The sequence below is a fragment of the Hypanus sabinus genome, chromosome 14 (genome assembly GCF_030144855.1).
Source record: "Hypanus sabinus isolate sHypSab1 chromosome 14, sHypSab1.hap1, whole genome shotgun sequence".
In the NCBI taxonomy this organism is placed as follows: domain Eukaryota; kingdom Metazoa; phylum Chordata; class Chondrichthyes; order Myliobatiformes; family Dasyatidae; genus Hypanus; species Hypanus sabinus.
Window position 1 is genome coordinate 93,581,963 of NC_082719.1, and position 24,662 is coordinate 93,606,624.

Below are 24,662 nucleotides of genomic sequence, written 5' to 3' on the forward strand. Positions count from 1 at the left end.
GGCTACACAAGCAGAAAGGGAAGGGGTGGCAACTAGACAGCGTAGCAGTAGGCAGGTAGTGCGGGAGTCCCCTGAGGTCATCTCCCTCCTAAACAGATATACTGTTTTGGATACTGTTGGGGGAGATGTCTCATCAGGGGAAGGCAGCAGCAGCCGAGTTCATTGCACCATGGGTGGCTCTGCAGCACAGGAGGGAAGGAAAAGGAGTGGGAGAGCTATAGTGATAGGGGATTCGATTGTAAGGGAAATAGATAGGCATTTCTGCGGCCGCAAACGAGACTCCAGGATGGTATGTTGCCTCCCTGGTGCAAGGGTCAAGGATATCTCTGAGCAGCTACAGGACATTCTGGAATGGGAGGGTGAACAGCCAGTGGTCGTGATGCACATAGGTACCAATGATATAGGTAAAAAATGGGATGAGGTCCTACAAGGTGAATTTAGGGAGTTAGGAGATAAACTAAAAAGTAGGACCACAAAGGTAATAATCTCTGGATTACTACCAGTGCCATGTGCTAGTTAGAGTAGAAATAGGAGGATATTTCAGATTAATATGTGGCTTGAAAAATGGTGCAAGGGGGAGGAATTCAAATTTCTGGGGCATTGGAACCAGTTCTGGGGGAGGTGGGACCGGTATAAGCAGGACAGTCTGCACCTGGGCTGGACTGGAACCAATGTCCTAGGGGGAGTGTTTGCTACTGCTGTTCAGGAGGCTTTAAACTAATGTGGCAGGGGGATGGGAACAAGTGCAGAGAGACAGAGGGGTGTAGAATGAGGATAGAAGCAAAAAGTAGTAAGGTGAAAAGTAAAAGTGGCAGGCAGGCAAATCCAGGGCAAAAAGCAAAAAGAGCCACTTTTCAACATAATTGTATAAGGGCTAAGAGTGTTGAAAAAACAAGCCTGAAGGCTTTGTGTGTCAATGTGAGGAGCATTTGTAACAAGGTGGATGAATTGAATGTGCAGATAGTTATTAATGAGTATGATATAGTTGGGATCACAGAGACATGGCTCCAGGGTGACCAAGGATGGGAGCTCAACATCCAGAGATATTCAATATTCAGGAGGGATAGACAAGAAAGAAAAGGAGGTGGGGTAGCATTGCTGGAGAGGAGATTAACGCAATAGAAAGGAAGGACATTAGCCTGGAGGATGTGGAATCGATATGGGTAGAGCTGCATAACACTAAGGGGCAGAAAACGCTGGTGGGATTTGTGTACAGGCCACCTAACAGTAGTAGTGAGGTTGGGGATGTCATTAAACAGGAAATTAGAAATGTGTGCAATAAAGGAACAGTAGTTATAATGGCTGACTTCAATCTACATATAGATTGGGTGAACCAAACTGGTAAGGGTGCTGAGGAAGAGGATTTCTTGGAATGTATGCGGGATGGTTTTCTGAACCAACATGTCGAGGAACCAACTAGAGAGCAGGCCATTCTAGATTGGGTATTGAGCAATGAGGAAGGGTTAGTTAGCAATCTTGTCATGCGAGGCCCCTTGGGTAAGAGTGACCATAATATGGTGGAATTCTTCATTAAGATGGAGAGTGAGATAGTTAATTCAGAAACAAAGGTTCTGAACTTAAAGAAGGGTAACTTTGAAGGTATGAGACGTGAATTAGCTAAGATAGTCTGGCAAACGATACTTAAAAGGGTTGACGGTGGATATGCAATGGCAAGCATTTAAAGACCACATGGATGAACTACAACAATTGTTCATCCCAGTTTGGCAAAAGAATAAGCCAGGAAAGGTAGTGCACCCATGGCTGACAAGGGAAATTAGGGATAGTATCAAGTCCAAAGAAGAAACATATAAATTAGCAAAAAAAAAATCGGCACACCTGAGGACTGGGAGAAATTCAGAGACCAGCAGAGGAGAACAAAGGGCTTAATTAGGAAATGGAAAAAAGATTATGAGAGAAAGCTGGCAGGGAACATAAAAACTGACTGTAAAAGCTTTAAAAGCTGTAAAAGGTTAGGTGAGTGGGCAAGTTCATGGCAGATGCAATTTAATGTGGATAAATGTGAGTTTATCCACTTTGGTTGCAAGAACAGGAAAACCAATTATTATCTGAACGGTGGCCAATTAGGAAAAGGGGAGATGCAACGAGACCTGGGTGTCATTGTACACCAGTCATTGAAGGTGGGCATGCAGGTACAGCAGGCGGTGAAAAAGGCAAATGATATGTTGGCATTCATAGCAAAAGGGTTTGAGTACAGGAGCAGGGAGGTTCTACTACAGTTGTACAAGGCCTTGGTGAGACCGCACCTAGAATATTGTGTGCAGTTTTGGTCCCCTAATCTGAGGAAAGACATTCTTGCCATAGAGGGAGTACAGAGAAGGTTCACCAGATTGATTCCTGGGATGGCAGGACTTTCATATGAAGAAAGACTGGATCGACTAGGCTTATACTCACTAGAATTTAGAAGATTGAGGGGGGATCTTATTGAAATGTATAAAATTCTAAAGGGATTGGACAGGCTAGATGCAGGAAGATTGTTTCTGATGTTGGGGAAGTCCAGAACGAGGGGTCACAGTTTAAGGATAAAAGGGAAGCCTTTTAGGACCGAGATAAGGAAAAACTTCTTCACACAGAGAGTGGTGAATCTGTGGAATTTTCTGCCACAGAAAACAGTTGAGGCCCGTTCATTGGCTATATTTAAGAGGAAGTTAGATATGGCCCTTGTAGCTAAAGGGATCGGGGGTATGGAGAGAAAGCAGGTACAGGGTTCTGAGTTGGATGATCAGCCATGATCATACTGAATGGCGGTGCAGGCTTGAATGGCCGAATGGCCTACTCCTGCACCTATTTTCTATGTTTCTATGTTTCTATTACATATATATCCATTGAAAAATATTTTGGTTATATTTATTGTTTTGGTGTCCAGAAATACTCCCTGCAAACTAAATTACAAGTTACTGAAATTAGTGATTGTCCATGTTGGCAGGGGGATGCCCAATGTCCGGTATTGTGCGACAGGTAATATTTCTGAGAGGCCGTATAGTCTTGTGTGATTTTGCCACAATAACACTGCTTGTTTTTTTTCTGTTGCCTATGTGTCTATTTCAGAGACTCTTAAACGTCCTGAATGTATCAGCGTCAACCACCTCCCCTGGCAGGGTGTCCCATGTGTATGAAAACACAACCTCTGACATCCTGCCCTATAATTCCCTCCAATCAACTTAAAAATACCTTCCTTGATTTTAGTCATTTCCTCCCTGCGAAAAAAATCTCTGGCTCTTCACTCAATCTTTGCTTTTGCCTCTTATTACCTTGTAAATCTCTCATCAAAGAGGTATGCCCTTTCTAGAACTTTCAGTCCTCAATGTATTTTATCTGTCACTGGTTGACTAGCTATTCTCTGATATTCTCCTTGCAATTTGAAATAAATTCACTACAATTACTGTGTTTCTTTTGCAAGAGGGAAGTATAACAGACCCAATGTTGTCTTCACTATCTCACACAGCCTACAGACTGCATACCCTTGCTGGCACGTTCTTAAAACATCAGACGTTCTTACAAGTACACACACTTCTTTCCAGAGAACATGCTGAAATAAAGGAGTAAGCATGCAGGCAGACAAGTATTCTGATGTAGAGGGAGATTGCAGCTGGAGTTCGGTATTTAAGGAACTTTTGTGCATGTTACACAGATTTTCCGTGCCAGCTCTGGGATACCCCTTCAGACACTGCATTAGTTGAGCGATTCAGTTCAAGAGCTGCAAGGTTATAATGCAGCTGTACAAAATTCAGGTACAAAACTAGGCTTGCCATAGGTTCATAGTAGTAATGTGATCACTCTGGTTGAGTATGATGTTGTCCTAAGGGGTTGTCTATTGGTGGCTTCTCGGGTGGCTGTGGAGGCTGATCCAGGGTCCACATATTCCGTGTGGGCAAGAGTAAGTGGTGGTTGTGCTATGTTTGGTGGTTCAGTCTTCAAGGTCATAGAGCCATAAAGTCATAAAACCACCACTGCACGGAAACAAATGGAAATATCTACAGATGCTGGAAATCCAAAGCATGAAATGTTGACTGTATTCTTCTCCATGGATGCTGCCTAGCCTGCTGAGTTCCTCCTACATTTTTGTGTGTTGCTCAGCACAGAAATAGGCTGCTTGGCCAAAATAGGCTGAGCTGAATGATTATTCAGTAAGTCTCTCTCTCCCCCCTCCCCCCTCTCTCTGCCCCCTCTCCCCCTCCCCCTCTATGGAGGGGGAATGAACAGCTGATGTTTTGGTCTGAGATGTTTCATCAGAAAGATACCAAGATAGATGTTCGAGTCCTGCCAAAGAGTTTCGGCCCAAAACATTGACTGTACTTTTTTTCCTAGATGTTGCCTGGCCTATTGATTTCCTCCAGAATTTTGTGTGTGTTGCTTGGATTTTCAGCATCTGCAGATTTTCTCTTGTTTAGATGTTGCGACGTTTTTGCTAGTGGGGAAGTCTGGAACAAGGGTACACGATTAGTGCTCTGTGAGTGAAAGGGAAGGTAAGGACACCATGATGCAAAACTAAATTGCATTCAACCACAGTCTAGACTGAGTCAGCTCAGATATGATCCTTTTCAATTGGAGCAGGATCAGCTAAATGGGAGTGAAGAGTGATCAGTTGACCAGGAAGAAGCTGAGGACTGCTGCTGAGAGCAGAGATTATGCCATTGATGCCTTAGGTTTCAGCAGCATCTCTTCTGTGCTTGGTACACCCTCTCGTCACCAACTGAGATTCTGATGGTTGTATCATCAGCAAACTTATAGATGGCATTTCAGCTGTGCCTAGCCACACAGTGATGGGTGTAGAGAGAGTAAAGCAGTCGATTATGCACAGATCCCTGAGGTGTCAGCAAGGAGGAGATGTTATTTCTAGGCAATGAGCTCAGGGTAAGAGGACTTCACCCATAACCTCACTGGAGTCCATCTGATGGGGCAGTCAGTCCTGGGAATATTGTTGCTACTATGAATGCAGCAAGTTTCTTCTAGCCTTGGAACCTCGTTGGCTGCTCAGATAGCTTGCAGGAATCTCATTCAGCTCCCATTTCCTCTGCTTTTCTAGTCTGAGGAACATGGATGATGGACAAGTGGAGGGCTATGTTGGAGGGAAGGGTTAGATTGATCTTGGAGTGGGTTAAAAGGTCAGGGCCACATTGTGGGCTAAAGGACCTGTAACTGTGCTGTAGGATTCTCTGTGTTCTAATGCAGAGGGAACTGACTTTGCACGCTTCACTCCAGTGCGAGTGCTAAGACTCCCTCTGCAACTGGATCTTCAGCTTTCTAACCGGAAGACCACACTCTGTGTGGATTGGAAATAACATCTCCACCTTGCTGATAATCAACTCTGGCTCTGCTTAGCCCACTGCTCTACTCTCTCTGCACCCATGACTGTGTGGCAAGGCATAGCTCAAATACCATCTATCAATTTGATGATGATTCAACCACTTCTGGCAGAATTTCAGATGATGACAAAAGAGTGTACAGGAGCGAGATGTACCAGCTAGTTGAGTGCTGTCACAGCAAGAGCCTTGCGCTCAGTGTCAGCAAGACCAAACTGCTGATTGTGGACTTCAGAAAGGGTAAGACAAGGAACACAAACCAATCCTTATAGAGGGATCAGAAGTGGAGAGAGTGCGCAATTTCAAGTTCCTGGGCGTGAGCTTCTCTGACTACTTAACCTGTATGCAATGTATTGATGCTGCTATAAAGAAGGCGAGACAGAGGCTGTATTTCACTAGGTGCTTGAGAAGGTTTGGTTTGTCAACTAAAACATTTGAAAACGTCTACAACTGTACTGTGGAGAACATTCTGACTGGATGCATCACTATCTCATGGGGGGGGGGGGGTGTTAGGGGCTACTGCACAATATCAAAGTCAGTTGCAGAAACTTGCTGATTAGTCAGTTCCGTCTAGACTGTGTGGTGTCCAAGACGTCTTCAAGGAGTGGTGCCTTAGGAGGGCAGCGTCCATCATCAAGGATCCCCATCACCCCAGGACACACCCTCTTCTCAGTGTCACTGTCCAGAAGGAGGTACAGAAGCCTGAAGGCACCCACTCAGTGATTCAGGAACAGCTTCTTCCCCCGTGCCATCTGATTTCTGAATGGACATTGAACCCATGAACATTATTTCACTATTTTTTCTGGGGGGTTTTTTTGCACTACTTGTGCATAGTTAATGTAACTCAGCTTTTTTTTCTCTATATTTATTTATCGTGTATCTCATTGTACTGTTGCTGTAAAGTTCATAAATTTCATGATATATGCCGGTGATATTAAATCTGATTCTGATTTTGCAAGAGTGCAGGTGATCCATGGAAGAGATAGAATTTGTTATCCTGAAGGTGCCTGCGACCCACCATTTTCCCCCAGGAGAAGTCGCTAAGAATTATATGGAAAATTATATTAATTTTCACTCATAGGGGTTTGTTGGCTGGGAATGTAAATTAGCCATTGCAGCCTTTGCCTGTCTGTGTTCCTGTTCATTAAGTATTCTATCATGAGCTCTCTTTGTTTTTATACCACAGTCGGGGCTGGGGTTTCTGTCTCAATGATCGACCAACTAAACCGGAGTTAATGGTTCCCACCATTGCTCCAGGAGTGCTATATGACGTCCATCATCAATGTCAGCTCCAGTACGGACCCAACTCTACTTTCTGTGAGGAAATGGATGTAAGTCACTGCCTATTTTATGTGTTGCTAAGAACGTGAGTGGATAAGACTATAACTCAGTTCACTTTTCTTAAAAATTGCCCAATGTTACTTCTAAGTGTAAGGCATTTCTAAGAATAAAGGTGATAGATTCCTTGGAAAAAATTGTGTTGGGTGAAGGGGCAAGTTAGCAAAACAAGTTACATACCAGCAATAGTGAAGACTGAATATATAGAGGCCTCCCATATTACAGAAAACATGACTTATGGAAATCAGAGTTTTTGCAAATTCTTGCATAAACTTAAAATGATTGCAAAATAGTTATGCAAGTACAAACACCTTCAGAAGTTATGGAAAAGAGGTAGCAGCTAATAGATTTAGAAGTGTTTACATGTAATCTTTCCATAGAAATTAAACTGACACCATTGCCTTTTCAAAGATATGTTGACAGTCACATTGTGGGGCTGGTTAAGAGAATTGCTTTGGAAACTATCAAAGCAATGTCTTTCATTTTTGCTTGTAAAATACTTCAATCGATATAACATCCATTGATAATTTGAGTCTATTAAAACAAGCCCATTAGATTTTGAATATTTTGATTCTATGCCATTGTGACTACGCAGTTCAATTTCGTTTATTTTCATTGTCTTATGCACAATTACACATATGCGCTGGTGCATTGAAAAGCTTACTTGTAGTAGCGTTACAAGGTCATAACATCATTCACACAAAACAATGTAAACACCAATTATAAACAATTGTTACACAGAAAAAGCAATTAGAACAGGAACAGTCCATTTTAGTGAAACATTATTAGAGTCATAATAAAGTTTCTAAACTGTAGTTGTGACTAGGATTTTGCTGGTTGGTTCAAAAACATAACAGCTAATTGGGAAGACAATAAGTAAATACTCACGTTAATCAACCTTCTTTGAAATTGTTCCCTTCTGAGGTTACGAAGAATCAAATCACAAACAGTTCCCGTTTATGGAACCATTATGTGACCAGTGTAATGCGCTTGTTTAGAAGAATGGGAACAATACAATTGTTCAAGTAATGATAGAGTTGGCCAAATGATCCTAACACAAATAATTTTATTCACAGGTAACAATGTTTTAAGTTCTAGTGTTGCTGATAAAATATGAAGCTGTTGTTATTATAGGATAAGCTGAAATGTGGTTAAATTGAAACTCAAGGATGGAGTTGGCTAATCAGAATCAGAATTAGGTTTAATATCACCAGCAGATGCCATGAAATTTGTTAACTTTTTGACAGCAATACAATGCAATTCATAATAATATAAAGAGGAAAAAAAGGCTGTGAATTCCAGTATGTGTATACATACAAACAGTGCCTATAAAAATTATTCACCCTCCCTTGGAAATTTTTGTTTTATTGTTTTATAACATTGAATCACACTGGATTTAATTAGACTTTTCTGACACTGATCAAGAGTCTTTTGTGTCAAAGTGAAAGCAAATCTCTCCAAAGTGATCTAAATAAATTTAAATATAAAACACAAAATAATTGATTGCATAAGTATTCACCCCCCCCCCCCCCCCACCCAATGCTCTTCTGATCATCTATGAGGACTGGTTTGTGTTCCCACATCTTAGATTTTCAGAAGCCCACAGATTTTCAGAAGTTCTTTGGTCTTAATGATGTTGAGTGCAAGCTTGGTGCTATGACACCACTTAACTAACTGGTCTATCTTGCTCGTGTATGGCCTCTTGCACTATCTGAGATTCTGCCCACAATGGTAGTATTGTCAGCGATTATAGATGGTGTTTGATTTATGCCTAGCCACATGGTAAGGTATGTAGAGAGAGTAGAACTGTGGGCTATACACATATCCCTGAGGTGCGCCTGTGTTGATTGTCAGCGAAGTGGAAATGTTATTTCCAATCCACACAGAGATTGTGTGGTCATCCGGTTAGGAAGTGGAGGAGCCAGTTGCAGAGGGAGGTGCAGAGGCCCAGGTTCTGTGGCTTTTTGATGAGAACTGTAGGAATGCTGCTGTTGAATGCTGAGTTATAGTCAATGAATAGCATTCTGACATAGAGTATTTATATCATCCAGGTGACCAAGGCCACGTGGAGAGCCAATGAGATTGTGTCCGCTCTAGACCTTTTGTGGTGATAGGCAAATTGCAGTGAGCATATGAAGGGGCATAACTTGGAGGAATGTATAGGGAGGATGTCAGAGACAGCTTTTTTTGCACAGAGAGTGCTGGGTGCACCAGATGCCTTGGCAAGTGTGGTTGTTGAAACAAATATGTTAGGGATATTTAAAAAACTTATAGTTAGGTGATAATAATGGATGATAATGGAGGGGTATGTAGGAGTGAAGGGTTAGATTGAGCTGAAAATAGGTTAAGAGGTCAGCATATCATCATGAGCTGTACTGTGCTGTAATGTTCTATGTAGGGGTATACAAGTTTATAAGCAGTACAGGACAGGCTTTTTCCACCGAGTCTGGCTGAAACTAAAAGTAGAAGTCATGGGCTAAGTGTCAAAGGTGAAATGTTTAAGGTGAATATGAGGAAGAACTTCTTCACTCAGAGGAGAGTGAGAGTATAGAATGAGCTGTCAGTGGCGGTGGTGGATGTGGGATCAATTTCAACATTTAAAGAGAAATTTAGATAGATAACAGTACTGTACAAAAGTTTTAGGCACATATTGACAGCTAGGATGACTACGACTTTTGCACAGTACTGAATTTCTCAGCGTAGAGTAAAGAGTGAGATTGTAAATCCAGTGGGAGAAAAGGATATTGCGATTGGCAAGGGTGGAGCATTGCAGGAATGTGGACAGGTGGCAAAGGAGTGCCAGGGGGTACGTATGCAGGCACACCCAGCCCTGAGACACCAGGCAAGGTCATTAGATTCCAAACAATTAGTTTAGGCCACATCTAGAGTACTGCACACAGTTCTGGACACCCCACTATACGAAGGATGTTGAGCCTCCCGTCAAAGGTAGAGACACACAGTGGGTATAGTGAGAGAGGGTCCAACTAAACTTCTGTCAAAGGCAGAGATCATAGAGGGGGAGAAGTGAGAGAGGGTCTCAACATCTGGAGAATTGCGTACAGTTCTAGTCGTTCCACTATAGGGAGGATGTTGAGGCTTTGGAGAGGGTGCAGAAGAGGTAAACCAGGAGGTATGTGCTAACATGAGAGACTGGATAAACTTGGGTTATCCTTTTTATGGATAAGAGGAGAATCAATTACCTTTCTCTTTACTATTAGATTAATACTTTGCTTGATCTTGATTATGTTTATTTTTCCTTTTATTCGAACTGTTATTGATATAGATATTTGTGATAATTCTCCTCTTGCTAAAGTGCAGCAGCTGATATTTATCTGGGGTTAAACTCCATTTAATATTTCTTAGTCTACATCTACAACTGATCTATATTATGCTGTATTCTTTGCCATCCTCTACACACTATTCACAACCAATGTTCCCCTAACGTGTGTGTGTATGTGCGTGCACACACCTTTTGCCACTAGTGTGCAAAGGAACTTAAACTGCGCACAAACAAGAGAAAATCTGCAGATGCTGGAAATCTGAGTAACACACACAAAATGCTGGGGAGCTCAGCAGGCCAGGCAGCATCCATGATGTATATTGGAAGACGGCTTCGCCAAGCATCTGTGCTCCATCTGTCAGAACAAGCAGGACTTCCCAGTGGCCACCCATTATAATTCCACTTCCCATTCTAATTCCGATATATCCATCCATGGCCTCCTCCACTGTCATGATAAGGCCACACTTAGGTTGGAGGAACAACACTTTATATTACTTTTGAGTAGCCTCCAATCTGATGGCATGAATATCGACTTCTGAAACTTCCATTAATTCCCACCCCTGTCGTGTCACCATTTTCCATCCCTTTTTCCCTCTCTCACCTTATCTCCTTGCCCACCCATCACCTTCCCCTTTTTCTTTCTTCCATGACCTTCTGTCTCTTTCACCAGCTCTTTACTTCATCCCTCCTCCTCCAGTTTTCACTTATCACCTGGTGGTTCTCTCTCCCCTCTTCCCCCACCCCCACCCTTTTAAATCTACTCCTCTGCTTTTTTTCTCCAGTCCTGCCGAAGAGTCTCAGCCTGAAACATCAACTATACTTTTTTTATATAGATGCTGCCTGGCATGCTGAGTCCCTCCAGCATTTTGTGTGTTTTGCTTGAACTGTGCACAAAAGGTTGTCACCCTTTATCTTGTTGGCATGTTAAGCATATTTCATGATTGTATGCAATTGTGTTTCCTTTTCTGATTTTGGATGTGGACAGTGTTGACAACGTTGAGGTTGCAATGGTTTTCCTGTAGATTTTATAATGGCTTATTTATACTGTCTATTAAAGAAATTATTCAGTGCACACACGCTGTTGTCACTGGGCAAAAAATTGCACAGCACAAGATTTTTGTGCATTCTGGTCATTACAAATTAGAGGGAGCATTGTCTACAACTCCATCAATCTTTGAATCATCTGCAAACTTGCTCAACCACCCATCTGCATTTTCATCAAGGTTATTTATATACATCACAAACAGCAAAGGTCCCACACAGATCCCTGTGGAACACCACTAATAAGAGACCTCCAGCTCAAATAAGTCCCTACAACCACTACCCTCTGTCTTCTCTGCAAGCCAGTTATGAATCCAAACAGCCAATTTGCCACAGACCTCGTACATCCTCATCTTTTGAGTTTGCCTCCCATGAGCGACTTTGTCAAATGCTTTTCTAAAATCCCTGTAGACAACATCCACTGTTTTTCTTACATCAGTCTCTCTCGTTACCTTGTCAAAAACTCAGTCAAGTTGGTAAGACATGCCTTGCCCTGCACAAAGCCATGCTGGTTCTCTCTAATTAGCTCAAGGGTTTCCAAATGCTCATATATCCCATTTCATAAGGCATAAAATGGGTAGATAGCATTGAGCAGAGTAGCAGAAACATATTGAACTCAACTTCTAACATTTGAGTTTCCAAGTGCCACATCTGCATTAGCTCTGTCTACTTTGATCCTTTTTCCTGCTGTAAAAATAATACTTGTTATATAAAGTGCACTTGCATCCATTCACCTTTACTCTCTTATTGTCTGTGTTCCACAGTGAGAATACTTTACAGTTATGTCTACTCCCAACTCTGCCTTAACTATTATCCAAAGATACTAACTTCCTTACTACCACTGAAATTGTTTGCAGTTCAAACCTCAGTTTTCCATATAAATTGCTTTATTGATTAGGTTGGAGCTTGTCACTTCAGACTGGAGTTTGATCTCAACAAGATAAGAAGTTAAAGTCTCAAAATCAGATGTCTGACTCCCAAATGCAACTTTCTCAGTCCCACCACCACCACCAAAATCATCTGCACAGTTATTTACATATCTCAATGATGGTCACTTATGCTTACAACTTCCAAATGATATTTCAGGTTTGGGCCAGTTCTTGGACAAAAAGGGGCATAGCCTGTTGATAAATGACTTTCCAGAGCTGATTATAGACAGGATTCAAACATGATTTCCTGCCACCTCTTAAGCAATCGGCTTACCTTTCCAAAATCTGAAGGTCTTTTTGCCTCTGTGTTTCAAACCCCACCTGATCTGATGATCTGGATCTCCCTTGACTGATCAGAAGCCTCCCACAACCCAGCAATGGGATAGATCAGCTGGATGAGTGGTGTCACAGCCACAACCTTGCACTCAACATTAGCAAGACCAAGAAATCGATTGTGGACTTCAGGAAGGGGAAGTCCTCATCAAGATGTGAGGAGCTTTAAGTTTTTGGCTGTCACCATCTCAAAGGATCTATCCTGGGGCCAACATATTGATGCATCACAAAAAAAGGCCTGCCAGTCACTATACTTCAGTTGGAGTTTGAGGAGAATTGGTACATCACCAAAGACTGTAGCTAATTTCTATAGATGTACCATATGGAGTGTGATCCGACTGGTTACATCACCGCCTGGGTATGGAGTCTCCAATATGCTGCATCAAAGAGACTGCAGAGGGTTGTAGACTCAGCCAGTTCCACCATGGACACAAGCCTCCCCGCCATTGAAGACATCCATCATTAAGGATGCTCACCACCTGGGACATGCCCTTTTCTCCTTACTACCATCAGGGAGCAGATACAAGAGCCTTTTAATCTACACTCAGTAAGTTTGGAGCAGCTTCTACCCCTCTGCCATCAGATTTCTGAAAAGACTATGAACCCATGATCACTACCTCACTATTCCTCTTTTGCACTATTTAGACCATAAAACATAGAACAGTACAGCACAGTATCGGCCCCTCGGTCCATAATGTTGTGCTGATTCTTGAACCTGCTCTAAGAGATGGTGCCAGCGAGCAATTTGACCAATGGTGACACCCTTCAGGCAGTTAATGAAATGACTTTTTCTTTCAAACATGTTACTACTACTAAACTGCATGCAATTGGAACCTGTGACATTTTTCGGGCCAATTGAGCGATCTTGTGCTTCGCTGTCTCTAAGAGAGTTCAGTGAGGTTTGGAGCGGAGTATGTAGCCTGGAGGCCAAGAAGACTGGAGTCACAGCAGGAGCCCATGATCAACCCCATTTCTTGCCGATCTTGCTGATTGATCAATGAGGACCAGAGCAGATGTTCTGTGCCGTCTGCCTGCATTCGACCGATTACCCTCTCCATCTTGTTTGCTGTTGCTGGAGTAGGGTACGGGGGCTTGGGCTGTGGGCAAAGTTGGATCGGCATGGTTTGGACCTATTCTTGGAGAATTCTGTAGTTCATATTATATGTGTTTCTGGTTATCCCTGTTTGTTTTTCATTGCTGTTTTGTGTGATTTTGATGGGGGCAGACTGGCTCTGCAGTCAATGAACAACACAGTGCTGAACTGAAATGAATCAAACTGAACATTCCTAGACTATTTCCAGGGCTCTGTGGTTTGATGTTTAATATTCCTTGTGTTATTCGCTCATTGAATTGACTTCATTTCTTACATCCTTCACATACATGAGGAGTTAAAATCTTTACGTTCTGTCTCCTTCTGAATGTGCAATCATACTAATTTGTAATAAATAGTATGTACAGTAAGATGTACAACAGAACAGTCAATATAGCTTTTGCTGTTTGCATGATTTGTTCTTTTTATGCCTGTAGGGTGTTTGATGTTTTCTTTGAATGGTTCCATGGTGTTTCTTTGTTTCGTGGGTGTTTGCAGGAAGATGATTCTCTGGTTTCTATACTGCATACACACTTTGATAATAAATGTACTGTGGTGGCCCACACTCGCGGGACTCAAACCGCCATCGGGAGCCGCGGGCAGACATGCAGTAGCGCGTTTGGAACTACCCGCTCGGGGCGGACCTTCCGGGGACATTCTGACGTCATGTCCGCCCCGCGGGTTGCAGGGGCCAATTAGAGGGGAGATTTAAGTGTGCGATTTTGAATGAGTAAAGGCATTCTGCTCTCTCTGCCTCCATGTGTTTCTTTAGTAGCGTGTTGCGCGCGACTACGGTACTTTGTATCTTTAAGTCTTACATCAAGCCCTTCCTTCCCACCTAGCCCTCCATTTTTCTTTTATCCCTGTGCTTAACTAAGTGTCTCTTAAAAGTCCCTAATGTACCTGCCTCTTATTACCAAGCCTGGCTGCAAGTTCCATGCAACCAACACACTGTGAAGAAACAACTTACCTCTGATATTCCCCCTCCAATTACCTCCATGCACCTTAAAGTTATACCCTTCGTATTAGCCATCTCCACCTTGGGAAAAGACTCTGGCTTTGTAGTAATCAATGTATTTATTGTAACATACAGTAATTTTTATATCTTGCATGTTACTGTTGCCACAGAACAACCGATTTCATGACATTTGTCAGAGATAATGAAATCTGCTTTTGATTTAGAAAAATACCTCAACCTGTGCATCTCTTCTCCCTGCTGCCTGGCAGCTGGTCAGCAAGCTATCCCCACCGCCTGCCGTGGAGAGAAGAAACAAATGTGTCAGATTTCCTTCCAGTAATTTTTTTACAGAATCGCTCAGTTACGGGCATCGTGGATCTCCAGCTTACAGTTCTATCTGCCATTTGCAGCTTCAACCTCCACTCCATTTTTCCATCATGCTCATCTTCCTGTAAATGTTGGAGTCTTCCCCCTTCATATCATTTTCATGTGCTTGTTGAACTACTATTCTCAAATACAGGATGAGATCCAGAACCACGTTTTTATTCCTTATTCATGCTTTGATTTTAGATACGGGAAATACACTCAGTGGCCACTTTAATAGGACACCTGTACACCTGCTTGTTAATGCAAACATCTCACCAGCCATTCATACACTCAGCTACTCAATGTGTAAAAGCATTGAAGTGTGTGTTAGATTATATTAGATAAATTCTATTTGTCACACATATATCAAAACATACAGCGATATGCCTCATTTTGTGGGTGTTGCTGTGGATTTCCAGCATCTGCAGACTTTCTTGTGTTTACAATATAATGTAATGATTTTTATAATCAAGTTATGCAAAATCATTCTGTAGATTTGATCATGATCTAGATAACAATGAAGCAAAATTAATCCTAAGCAATTCTGTTTTAAATATGCAAGGTAAATCTTTGTGTTTGATAGGAGCTAAGCTTTGTTATGAATTTTATCTTGCATATATAGAATTGAAGATAGCGTCCGAATGTTTTGCTTGCTTGGTTTGTAAAATAGTAATCTGATGTTATGCTGTTGAATTATTTGAGGATCTTAAAGGATTTGTTAGGATCAGTGAAAAAAATATTTCTTCTCTTGAAAGTTCAAGTATCTAAGGATGCATATTTGGAAGGAAAAGGCCAATCACACAGAATCTTTGCATCCATAAATGATATATAAAGTAACTCAGTATGTTCTTTGAAGCAGAGAGAACAAGTAATTTATAAAAGTAATTGGGTTTGCTTCTGGTAAGCAAAATTAATTGAGGTTCAGATGCATGAGAGAGCTGTCAAAAAGCAGCCTTTACTTCTGAAAATTTCTGAGCATTATCAGAGCTATCTAGGTCCCAGAATCTGTGATTCCTTTTGACTGTTCTGAACGAACAATACATACACACACACAAAGGATTCCTTTCAAGTTGTAACAAATTGTATGGTTATAAAAAAAAAATATTTTTCTGGGTATCCTGCTGGATGCATTACTAAATATTAAAAGCAGCAGGAGAGGCGGTGATTGCTTTGATTAATCATAGCCAACAGATCCCCCCTCCTTCATTTCCACTGTTTTCCTTCTTTGATAGAGTAGAGTGAACAGTCCTCAAGCTCACAATCATGTGGCATGAATCTTGAGGTTTTAAAAGCCTGTCCACTGTTCTTTCCCAGACCTGATGAAGGGTATTGGCCTGAAATGTTGACTCTTCATTTCCCACCACAGATGCTACCTGCCCTGCTGAGCTCCTCTATCAGCTTGTGCATTGCTCCCAGTCTCAGCATCTAGTCTCTTGCATCCCTGCAGTTTGTTGTGGAGGCAACTGATTATAAGACTGACCTGTGGTGACAAGCATTAAGTGAACGGACAGAGTAAATTAGTATAGATATGAAGAAATATGGCATGAATTTGCAAGTAGAGCTTCTCTTCCGTCTTTTTTTGGCTGTCTGGAACAATTTTGGTTTAGGATAATACCTAGTCAGTGATGAAATATGTACAGTATTGAACTTTGTATTTTTTGTAACCTTTTGATATAACAAAATGCAATTGTACAAATCCCAGAATGCTAAACTAATATATGGCTTTACATGTATGTGGTCACAAGAATTTTGCTTACCAAAGGAATATGTCACTGGCAGCACCCAATATACTGAACGTTGTGTAGAAGTAAGCAGTAGAGACGAGTCAACCGCAGATGGCAGAGTACAACTGTATCAAAAGGACTGAGCTCGCTGGAGATAGTAGCCTCATTTCATTCTTACGTATAAAAAGAACACTTTGTAAATGGTGCTGGAGGTCTCTTACCATCCCTAGTAGGAGTGGAGGTGAACTTCTCCCTTGCAAGTGATAAAGGCATGTGATTAAGTTCCACTCTGTGTTGATGTTATGTTTTGTGAGCTTACTCAACATCTGTGTTGAAAATCCATTGTTGAACTGGTGCTCAGCAATAATCTTCCTAAGTATTTGCAGTTGCAAAATCAATGTATATATTTTTTTGGACAGCAAACATTTAATACATATCTATCTTATTCAGTCTTGAAATTTGGTACTGGGTTGAATCATCTCTGTGGTAATTCCATTTTATGTTGAAGAGAATGGAAGAGTAACTGTTTACTAATGTCCTTTCGCAGTAGTTGGCTCCCCTCCCATCTTTTCCGATTCATTCATCTTTAGCTTTTTGTCGGTTCCACCTAACACCTCTTTCTTCTGGTACTCTTCACATCATTTCCATCTGCTTTTCACCCTCCCCCACCTCAATACTGGGATCATTCTCATGAACCTCTTCTGGACCAGTTCCAATGCCAGCACGTCCTTTCTTAGATAAGGTGCCCGAACTGCTGGCAATACTCCGTGCCATCTGACCAATGCATTACAAAGTCTTAGATCCTGTCTTTTGCATTCCAGTCCTCTGGAAATGAATGCCAACAGTCCTGACATATGACTGGAGTTTTTTTTTAAACTCTTGAATGTGTTTCCTAAAATGTGGTGGCCAGAATAGAGCACGACAGTCCAGCACTGACCTAGCCAGTGTGTTCAGTGGTTCAATTTAATATCAGTGAACCTATATAGCCTGAAATCCTTACTGTTCGCAGACATTCATGACACAGAGAAAAAGTCAAAGGATAAATGACAGAAAAGTCAGAATCCCAAAGCCTCCCTCCCCCTTCCATGCACAAGCAGCAGCAAAGGAATCAACCCTCCCCCAAAAGCACCAACCCCACCACCCACCATGCAAGCAATAGCAAAGCCCCCACAGAGACCTTGAGCGGGGGTCCATCTGAAAATTACAGTCTGTGCCCCAACATGTCAGTCACGCTCTCCCTTACTCGCGAGGACAGGAGAGGTCACGGGGAGGGGGGGGGGGAGGGGAGAGAGAGAGAAGAAGAAGAAGCAGCTTGCAATCCGTTGTTTTGCTTCACTCCCAATCGAGAGAGAATGAGGGACTGGGAGATCGAGATTGAGGCTTTCTTCCTCCAGCAGCGCACACGCACTCACCGTTTGTAATTCATCTGGCATGGACAAAGTTTATCTCTTGTTAGGGGCAGATAAATCTCAGAAGGTAACACTTGAATCATAACTCTCCTTTCATTTGTATTGACAGAACATTTGCCAGACGCTCTGGTGCTCAGTGAATGGCACTTGTCGTTCTAAACTGGACGCTGCGGCAGACGGGACTAGCTGTGGAGAGAAAAAGGTATGAAAAGAGTTCATGCCAAAACTGCACAAACTTCTGCAAAAGCAGTAGCAGTGTTGTGCCTTCTCTGTGATGGCTTGTGCATTGGTTCCAGGACAGATCCTCTGAAATGATAATGCCAAGGAATTTAAAGTGACTAACCCCCCACACCTGCAGTTCCCTATTGAGGGCTGGCTCATGGATCTGTGGTTTCTCCTTCTGTAGTCAAGAAACATTAACTGGTGAGGCAGATGCTGTACCTTGTGATATTGCAACTATATAAAACCCTGGTTAGACCACACATGGAATCTTGTGTCCAGTTCTGGTCACGCCATTATAGGAAGAATATGGAAATTTTAGAGAGGGTGCAGAGGCGATTTACCAGGATACTGCCTGGATTAGAGAGCATATCCTGTGAGGATAGATTGAGCAAGCTAGGGCTTTTCTTTTTTGAGCGAAGAAGATGAGAGGTATCTTGATAAAGTTGTCCAAGATGACAAGAGCATGGATTGGACAGCCAGCATGTTTCCCAGCATTCAAGTGGCTTATACGAGTGGGTGTAATTTAAAAGTGATTAGAGGAAAATATAGGGGTGATGTCCAAGGTAACTTTTTTTATACTGAGAGTCGTGGGTGTGTAGAACATGTTAACGGGGTAGTGGTAAAGGTAGTTAAGGTAGGGGCATTTAAGAAACTCTCAAACAAGCACACAGATGAAAGGAAAATGGAAGGCTATGTGGTACGGAAGGGTTAGATCGATCTTGGAGTAGGTTAGAAGCTTGGCACAACATCATGGGCCAAAGAGTCTGTACTGTGCGGGTTGTTCAAGGAGAATTGCAATTTAGGCAAAGTATGCCAAGGGGATCAGCAAATATGAATCTGTGACCTAGTAAATAATTGGACATTAGGGACTGGATAAGAGAGGAGGCTATGGATGGCGTCCCAGCTGCCTATGTGATATGCAAGCCAGTTGGCAACCTGAGCGAGTGCGATACGCAGAGCAAGCTGTTGGCCATGTGGCAGGCTCCACCTCTCCACGCAGCTGATGAATCCAAAGGAATAGCAGAGACCATTACAGTTTGGCTCCTGTGGCATTGCGGGAGTTGGCACATGGCTTTGAACTCAACACATGTGTACCTTAAGGACTGCAGTTCCAGATTTTTTCTTGGAAGTTTACTCCCAAAGCCTTCCCCCACCCGAGTGGATATGGCTGCAAGGCTGCAGAGGTTTGAGATCAGAGTTTTCCTTCTCCTCGATGAGCTGCCAACCTCAGCAGACAAGCCCCATCTGCCTGAAGCAACTGGTTTTAAGGTGTCAGGGTCCAGCCTTTGCTCCTCCTCCTGTCAGTAGAAACGGTTCTGTCAGGCTTAGTAGCTAAATCACATGCGAAGGCCAGGAGCCGGACTTGGTTGTCAAAGACTATTTGAGATGCACACCATTGGGAGCATCAGAAACAGAATCTGATTTAATATCACCAGCTTATATCATGAAATATGTTGACTTTGTGACAGCAGTACATAATAATAAGAAAAAAAAGCTGTGAAATATAGTAAGTGTGTATGTGTGTGTGTGTGTGTGTATATATATAGTTGTGACATTCTGAGGTTGACAGCCTGCCCCTGCGTTTCTAATGACTAGTACTGTTTATTGTTCTTGTGTTAAAATGGTTTTGTGAGATTATGGTGGAAAGTTCCAGTTTGTTTATTGTTACATTTTAGCTCAGGTTATACAGTTATTTGCTTGTGTATTTGTGGGTCACCTTAATTGTAACCAGGGTTTGCGATGGTCACCTCCCCTGTCTGTGTGAGACTGGTGGGGGTTCTCTCTCTGGGTTATGGAGTTCGGTCTGTTTTGTGTTTATCAGAATAAAACGGTTGTTGAGTTAAAGAGCTTCCTCGTGTGTCATTATGGAGCAAATGTTCGCCACTATATATACATAAAATAGTTAAGTAAGTAGTGCAAAAAAACAGAAATAAAAAAAGTAGTGAGGTAATGTTTGTGGGTTCGATGTCTATTCAGAAATAGCATGACAGAGGAGAACAAGCTGACCCTGAATTCTTGAGTGTGTTCCTTCAGGCTGTGATACCTCCTTTCTGATTGGATCAATGAGAAGGGGGCATATCCTGGCTGGTGGGGGCCCTTAATGATGGATGCTGCCTTTTAATGCATCGCTCCTTGAAGATATCCTGGAAGCTACGGAGGCTCGTGTCCATCATGGAGCTGACTAAGTTTGTAAGTCTCTGCAGCTTACTTCCATCCTGTGCAGCTCCATCCCCTCCCCCCACCCCCCCCAAAAACCAGAAGGCAATGCAGTCAGTTAGAATGCTCTCCACAGTACATCGGTAGAAATTTTGGAGACATACTGAATATTCTCAAGATCCTAATGAAATATAACTGCTGTGTCGAGCTTATCCTGACTACCATTCCAGGCTATGACAACCTAAGGAACCTGGAAAAGAGAAAGTAATAAGAAAATGTATTTAAAAAGTGCAACATTGACCTTGACCATCCTGGTCTGTGCAACTCAATAGTTTAAGAACCTTGTGTGAAATAACCTGTTGTATAATCTTCATCATTTTGCATCTTTAGCATTGCATCAGCCCGGAATCGTTCAATTTCCCTTTTGCCAATGTTAAGTTTTAACTCTGACTTTGAGTAATCACTGGGGAATCGTTCATTCCAGGAACTGTTCAGGGTTGTTCTAAACACTTACATTCCTCCCCTCCCACGTTTGAACCTTTGCATCTGCCTGTGGGATGCTTGCTGCATTTGTCCTTGTCCATCTGTTGTTCATTTCTAATAAGGAGGAAATGCGTGGAATAGTGAACAGGGCCAGTATTGGGACAGCAAGATGGAATGAGAATCATCGAGCTACATTAAAGGCACATGTAAGAAAAACAAATTGAATAAAGAAATACAGATTTCTCACAATAAATCAAACTAGATTTTTCACTGAGAAATTTAAATTTCATAGAATTTGGATTGAACAATGTAAGTAATGTTATTAGAATTTAATGTTTTATAAAAGAAATGATCATGTAATTTATATCTTGCATTTATGATAAATGAAATATACTCCATCCTTTATTGTACAAACACCAGCAAATTGTTGAAATATTTTCCAACACACAATACAATGTCGACTTAATTTTTTTAATTAAAGTAAATTTATTATCAAAGTACGTTTATGTCACCATATGCTATCTTAAGATCCATTTTCTTGCAGGCACTTGCAGTAAAACAAAGAAATCAAAAGTTTAAAGTTCAAAATAAATTTATTGTCAAAGTACATATATGCCACAATTAACAACCCTGAAATTCATTTGCTAGTGGGCATACTCTAAATCTACTTTGGAATAATAACCATGATAGAATCAATGAAAGACCGCACCGACTTGAGCGTTCAATCAGTGTGCAAAAGATAATGATCTGCGCAAAGACAGAAAGAAAGAAATAGTGATAATACAAAATAAGTAATAATTGAGAACGAGATGAAAATTCTTTTAATGTGAGTCCATAGTTTGTGGGAACAGTTCAGTTATGGGGAAGTGAAGTTGAATAAAGTTATTCCCTTTGGTTCACAAGCTTGATGGGTGAGGGATAATAATTGTTCTGGAAACTGATTACCTCAAGAAATACAACAGAATCAATGAAAAAATTACACACAAGCAACCGATGTGCAAAAGAAGACAAAATGTGCAAATAGATGAGTAATAATAATAAATAAACAAGCTGAAGTACAAGTTAGGGAATAATTGGATGGTATAAGTTGAAAAGGCAATGTTGGTGTGAGCAGTGAAGGAACTCCCTGTTGTTTGAATTGAATTTTGGACTAAATTTAAATACATAACTTTATGTTCTAGAGAATAGAATTCTTAGTGAATTTTATTCGTACATATTTTGGAAGGAATGTTGGCCAGGACTGTGGAACTTTTAATTTGATTAAGTATAGTTGCTGGTTGCTTAATGTCCACCCACGTAAGAACATGAGAGATAAATAATAAAAGCAGTGATCCACCCTGGCATTGTAGATATGGACTAGGTTTTAAGCTCACAACTGTTGAACCCTGATGCTTTTGCAATCTAAAGGCTCTTCGGAAGTTAAGAATGAGGCATGAAACTTGTTGCTTATGGTCATTTTATTTAGTATTATCAGAGCAAAGAAGAAAGGAAGAAGAGGCCTTGAGAGAGACAAAGTAAAGAGCCAAAGACCAGAGGTCTTCTCATGCCAGAGCACTGAAAACAGAAAATTCTATAGTTGGGTTCAGTTATTCTCCAGTTTTGGTAGTCCATTTGCAAACGTTTCATCACCATATGAGGAGACATCATCAATGCATTGTTCACTTGTATCTTCCAAATGCTTGGCTTTATATACTTAACTGTCAGTTGATTGGTCATCCTTAAGGAAACTCAGCTGTGACTTAGGGAGAGGGTCTTGTCATTGATTGGTTGTGTGTTGAACTCTGCATTTTCTGGAATTTTGCCTGCAAAGCCTTATAAATAGGATCGACTTCTGCATATCTCTTTATAAAATTGTTTGCGGAAAACCATGCTTCTAGGAATTTTCATCCATGATACGTGTTTGCTTGCGCAGTAACTTTCACTGATGCCCAGTTGAATTTGTGCCCCTCTCGATCTTCAGGGGTAGAGACAGGGAGAGTTGGCCATGCTGCTTTATAGCCAGTTGATGTTAATGGATCCTTGCGGATGGTTTTCTTCCACTTAGGCCGACATAATATTTGCTGCAGTCCCCACATTGGATTTTGTAGACCACACTGGGTTTGTCGAATAGCGCAGTTTGTTCTTTAGGTCTACAGAGTACTCTCCTCAGTGTTGCTTTTGGCTTGTGCATGACCTTCTGAGTTCATTCTCTCATTTCTGAGTGTGCTCTGAACTCTGTCTGGTCACATTCTTACATGTGACAGGTGATATCACCATATCTTCCTTACCTTAAAAAGAAAAACAATTAATAACAATAATCAAAACAAATGCATAAGGTAACTTGTCTCTATCAGTCTCTCTGGGGGTTTATGAACACAAGTAGACCTTCTCAGTGGCTCACACAGTTCTTGTGTTTCATTGTTATTTTCATGTTTTGTCTGGTCTGCATCAGTTAATGGAAACTCTGAAATTGGCTCTTTCCTAAGGTCTTTGTGATTTCTTCTTAACACTGCTTCTTCTTCTGTTTGGACCATGTATGATCAGGATTGTACTTCTTCAAGTACTGTAGCTTTCTTAATTCCTTCCACTTCCATTTGTAATGAAATACGAATCTTCATTCCTTCATCTAATTCATTCATTAACTGTGTAATCTCTTTTTTATGCTGAGACTTCATCATTTCAATAAAACTTCTCAATTCCTTCACTTGTGCTTTCACTTCTTCAATTGGATCCTGATTCTTGTCATGTTTTGGCTTCAGGTCAGTATTGTACTATACTGACAAGCTTGGCCTTTGTCCTCCTGCAGAGGTGAGATCATGATGGAATGCATAGTCCATTGATGCATGTGCATTACTCCCAGAGGGCAAAATTGCAACTCCTGGTTTTGGTGGCAATGCTATGTCAGATGCTGGTAACAAAGGATGGGACTGGGAGCTTTCTCTGGGAGCCATTTTTCTAACATGGCTGACTTCTAGCCATTTTATTCTGTCACTGTATTCTGACTCTGTGTCACTGTCCAGGACTAATACTCTTTTCACCAAATTCATTCTCTCATAGGCAGATAAACCCAGCATAGACTGTACATTCTTTGGCACCACCACAAATAAAAGTTTGTGCACAATATTTTTGTGTGATACTTTTGCCACAAATGTTCCTTTAACTGGAATGTCTGCACCTGAATACCCAGTCACTTTTATATTTGTCTTATGTAACTTTGGTCTTAGCTTTAATGTATTGAACTTAGATACTGCAAGAACATTTACTTGTGCTCCAGTATCAAGTTTAAACAGAATATTGTTTTGGTTCACTTGCAATGGCATAGTTCAGTCATTCTTACTTTGTTTGTTTTCACAAAGCACATCTATATAAAACTCCTTGAGTTCATTTTCTAGCACTGCATTTACTCATTTTATTTTCTTTCTACTTCTGCAACAGCATGAAAAATGATTACACTTACCGCAGTTGTTGCACATTTTCCGATACACTGGACACTTTTTTGGTCGGTGCTGCCACCCACAGCGATCATAATGTTTTTTTCTTTCAGATGACGTCTTGCTCTCTGTTGGTTTTGTTGTCACTTCATTAGTTTTTCTAATATGTTCGTGCTTTACAGCTTTTGTACAGCTCTCAACAAAAAGCTCTTTTGTCTGCGACATCACAGTTTCCAAAGTTTTGCACAGCCTTAAACAGGTTGATGCCTTTTTCTCTTAACAGTCTTTCTCTCAGACTATTATCCAAAATTCCACAAACAATTCCGTCTTTAATGAGAGAGTCTGTGAGCTCTGCAAACTCGCAAGTTTTACTGTGGTGTCTCAACTCCATAACAAATTGATCAATTGCTTGACCAGCTTTCTGCCGACATTTGAAAAATTTGTACTGTTCATATGTCACATTGTGCTTCGGTATACAAAATGCGTCAAATTTGTCCATTATCACTTTTAGATTCAAATTACCTCCATTGTCAAAAGTAAGATGGTTATATACCTCAATTGCGCCATCACCTATTATGTGTAGAATTGTAACTTTTGTTTC

At 41.3% G+C, this 24,662-nt stretch overlaps 1 protein-coding gene across 1 annotated transcript in view; it reads left to right on the forward strand.

Moving 5' to 3' along the window:
- The window catches only part of LOC132404996 (A disintegrin and metalloproteinase with thrombospondin motifs 12-like), a 626,192-nt gene that overhangs the window by 265,844 nt on the left and 335,686 nt on the right, over positions 1 to 24,662 (forward strand). Inside the window, exons 9-10 of the mRNA XM_059989657.1 lie at positions 6,508 to 6,652; positions 17,899 to 17,991. Coding sequence (XP_059845640.1) covers positions 6,508 to 6,652; positions 17,899 to 17,991 — 238 coding nt within the window. The remainder of the gene's footprint in view (positions 1 to 6,507; positions 6,653 to 17,898; positions 17,992 to 24,662) is intronic.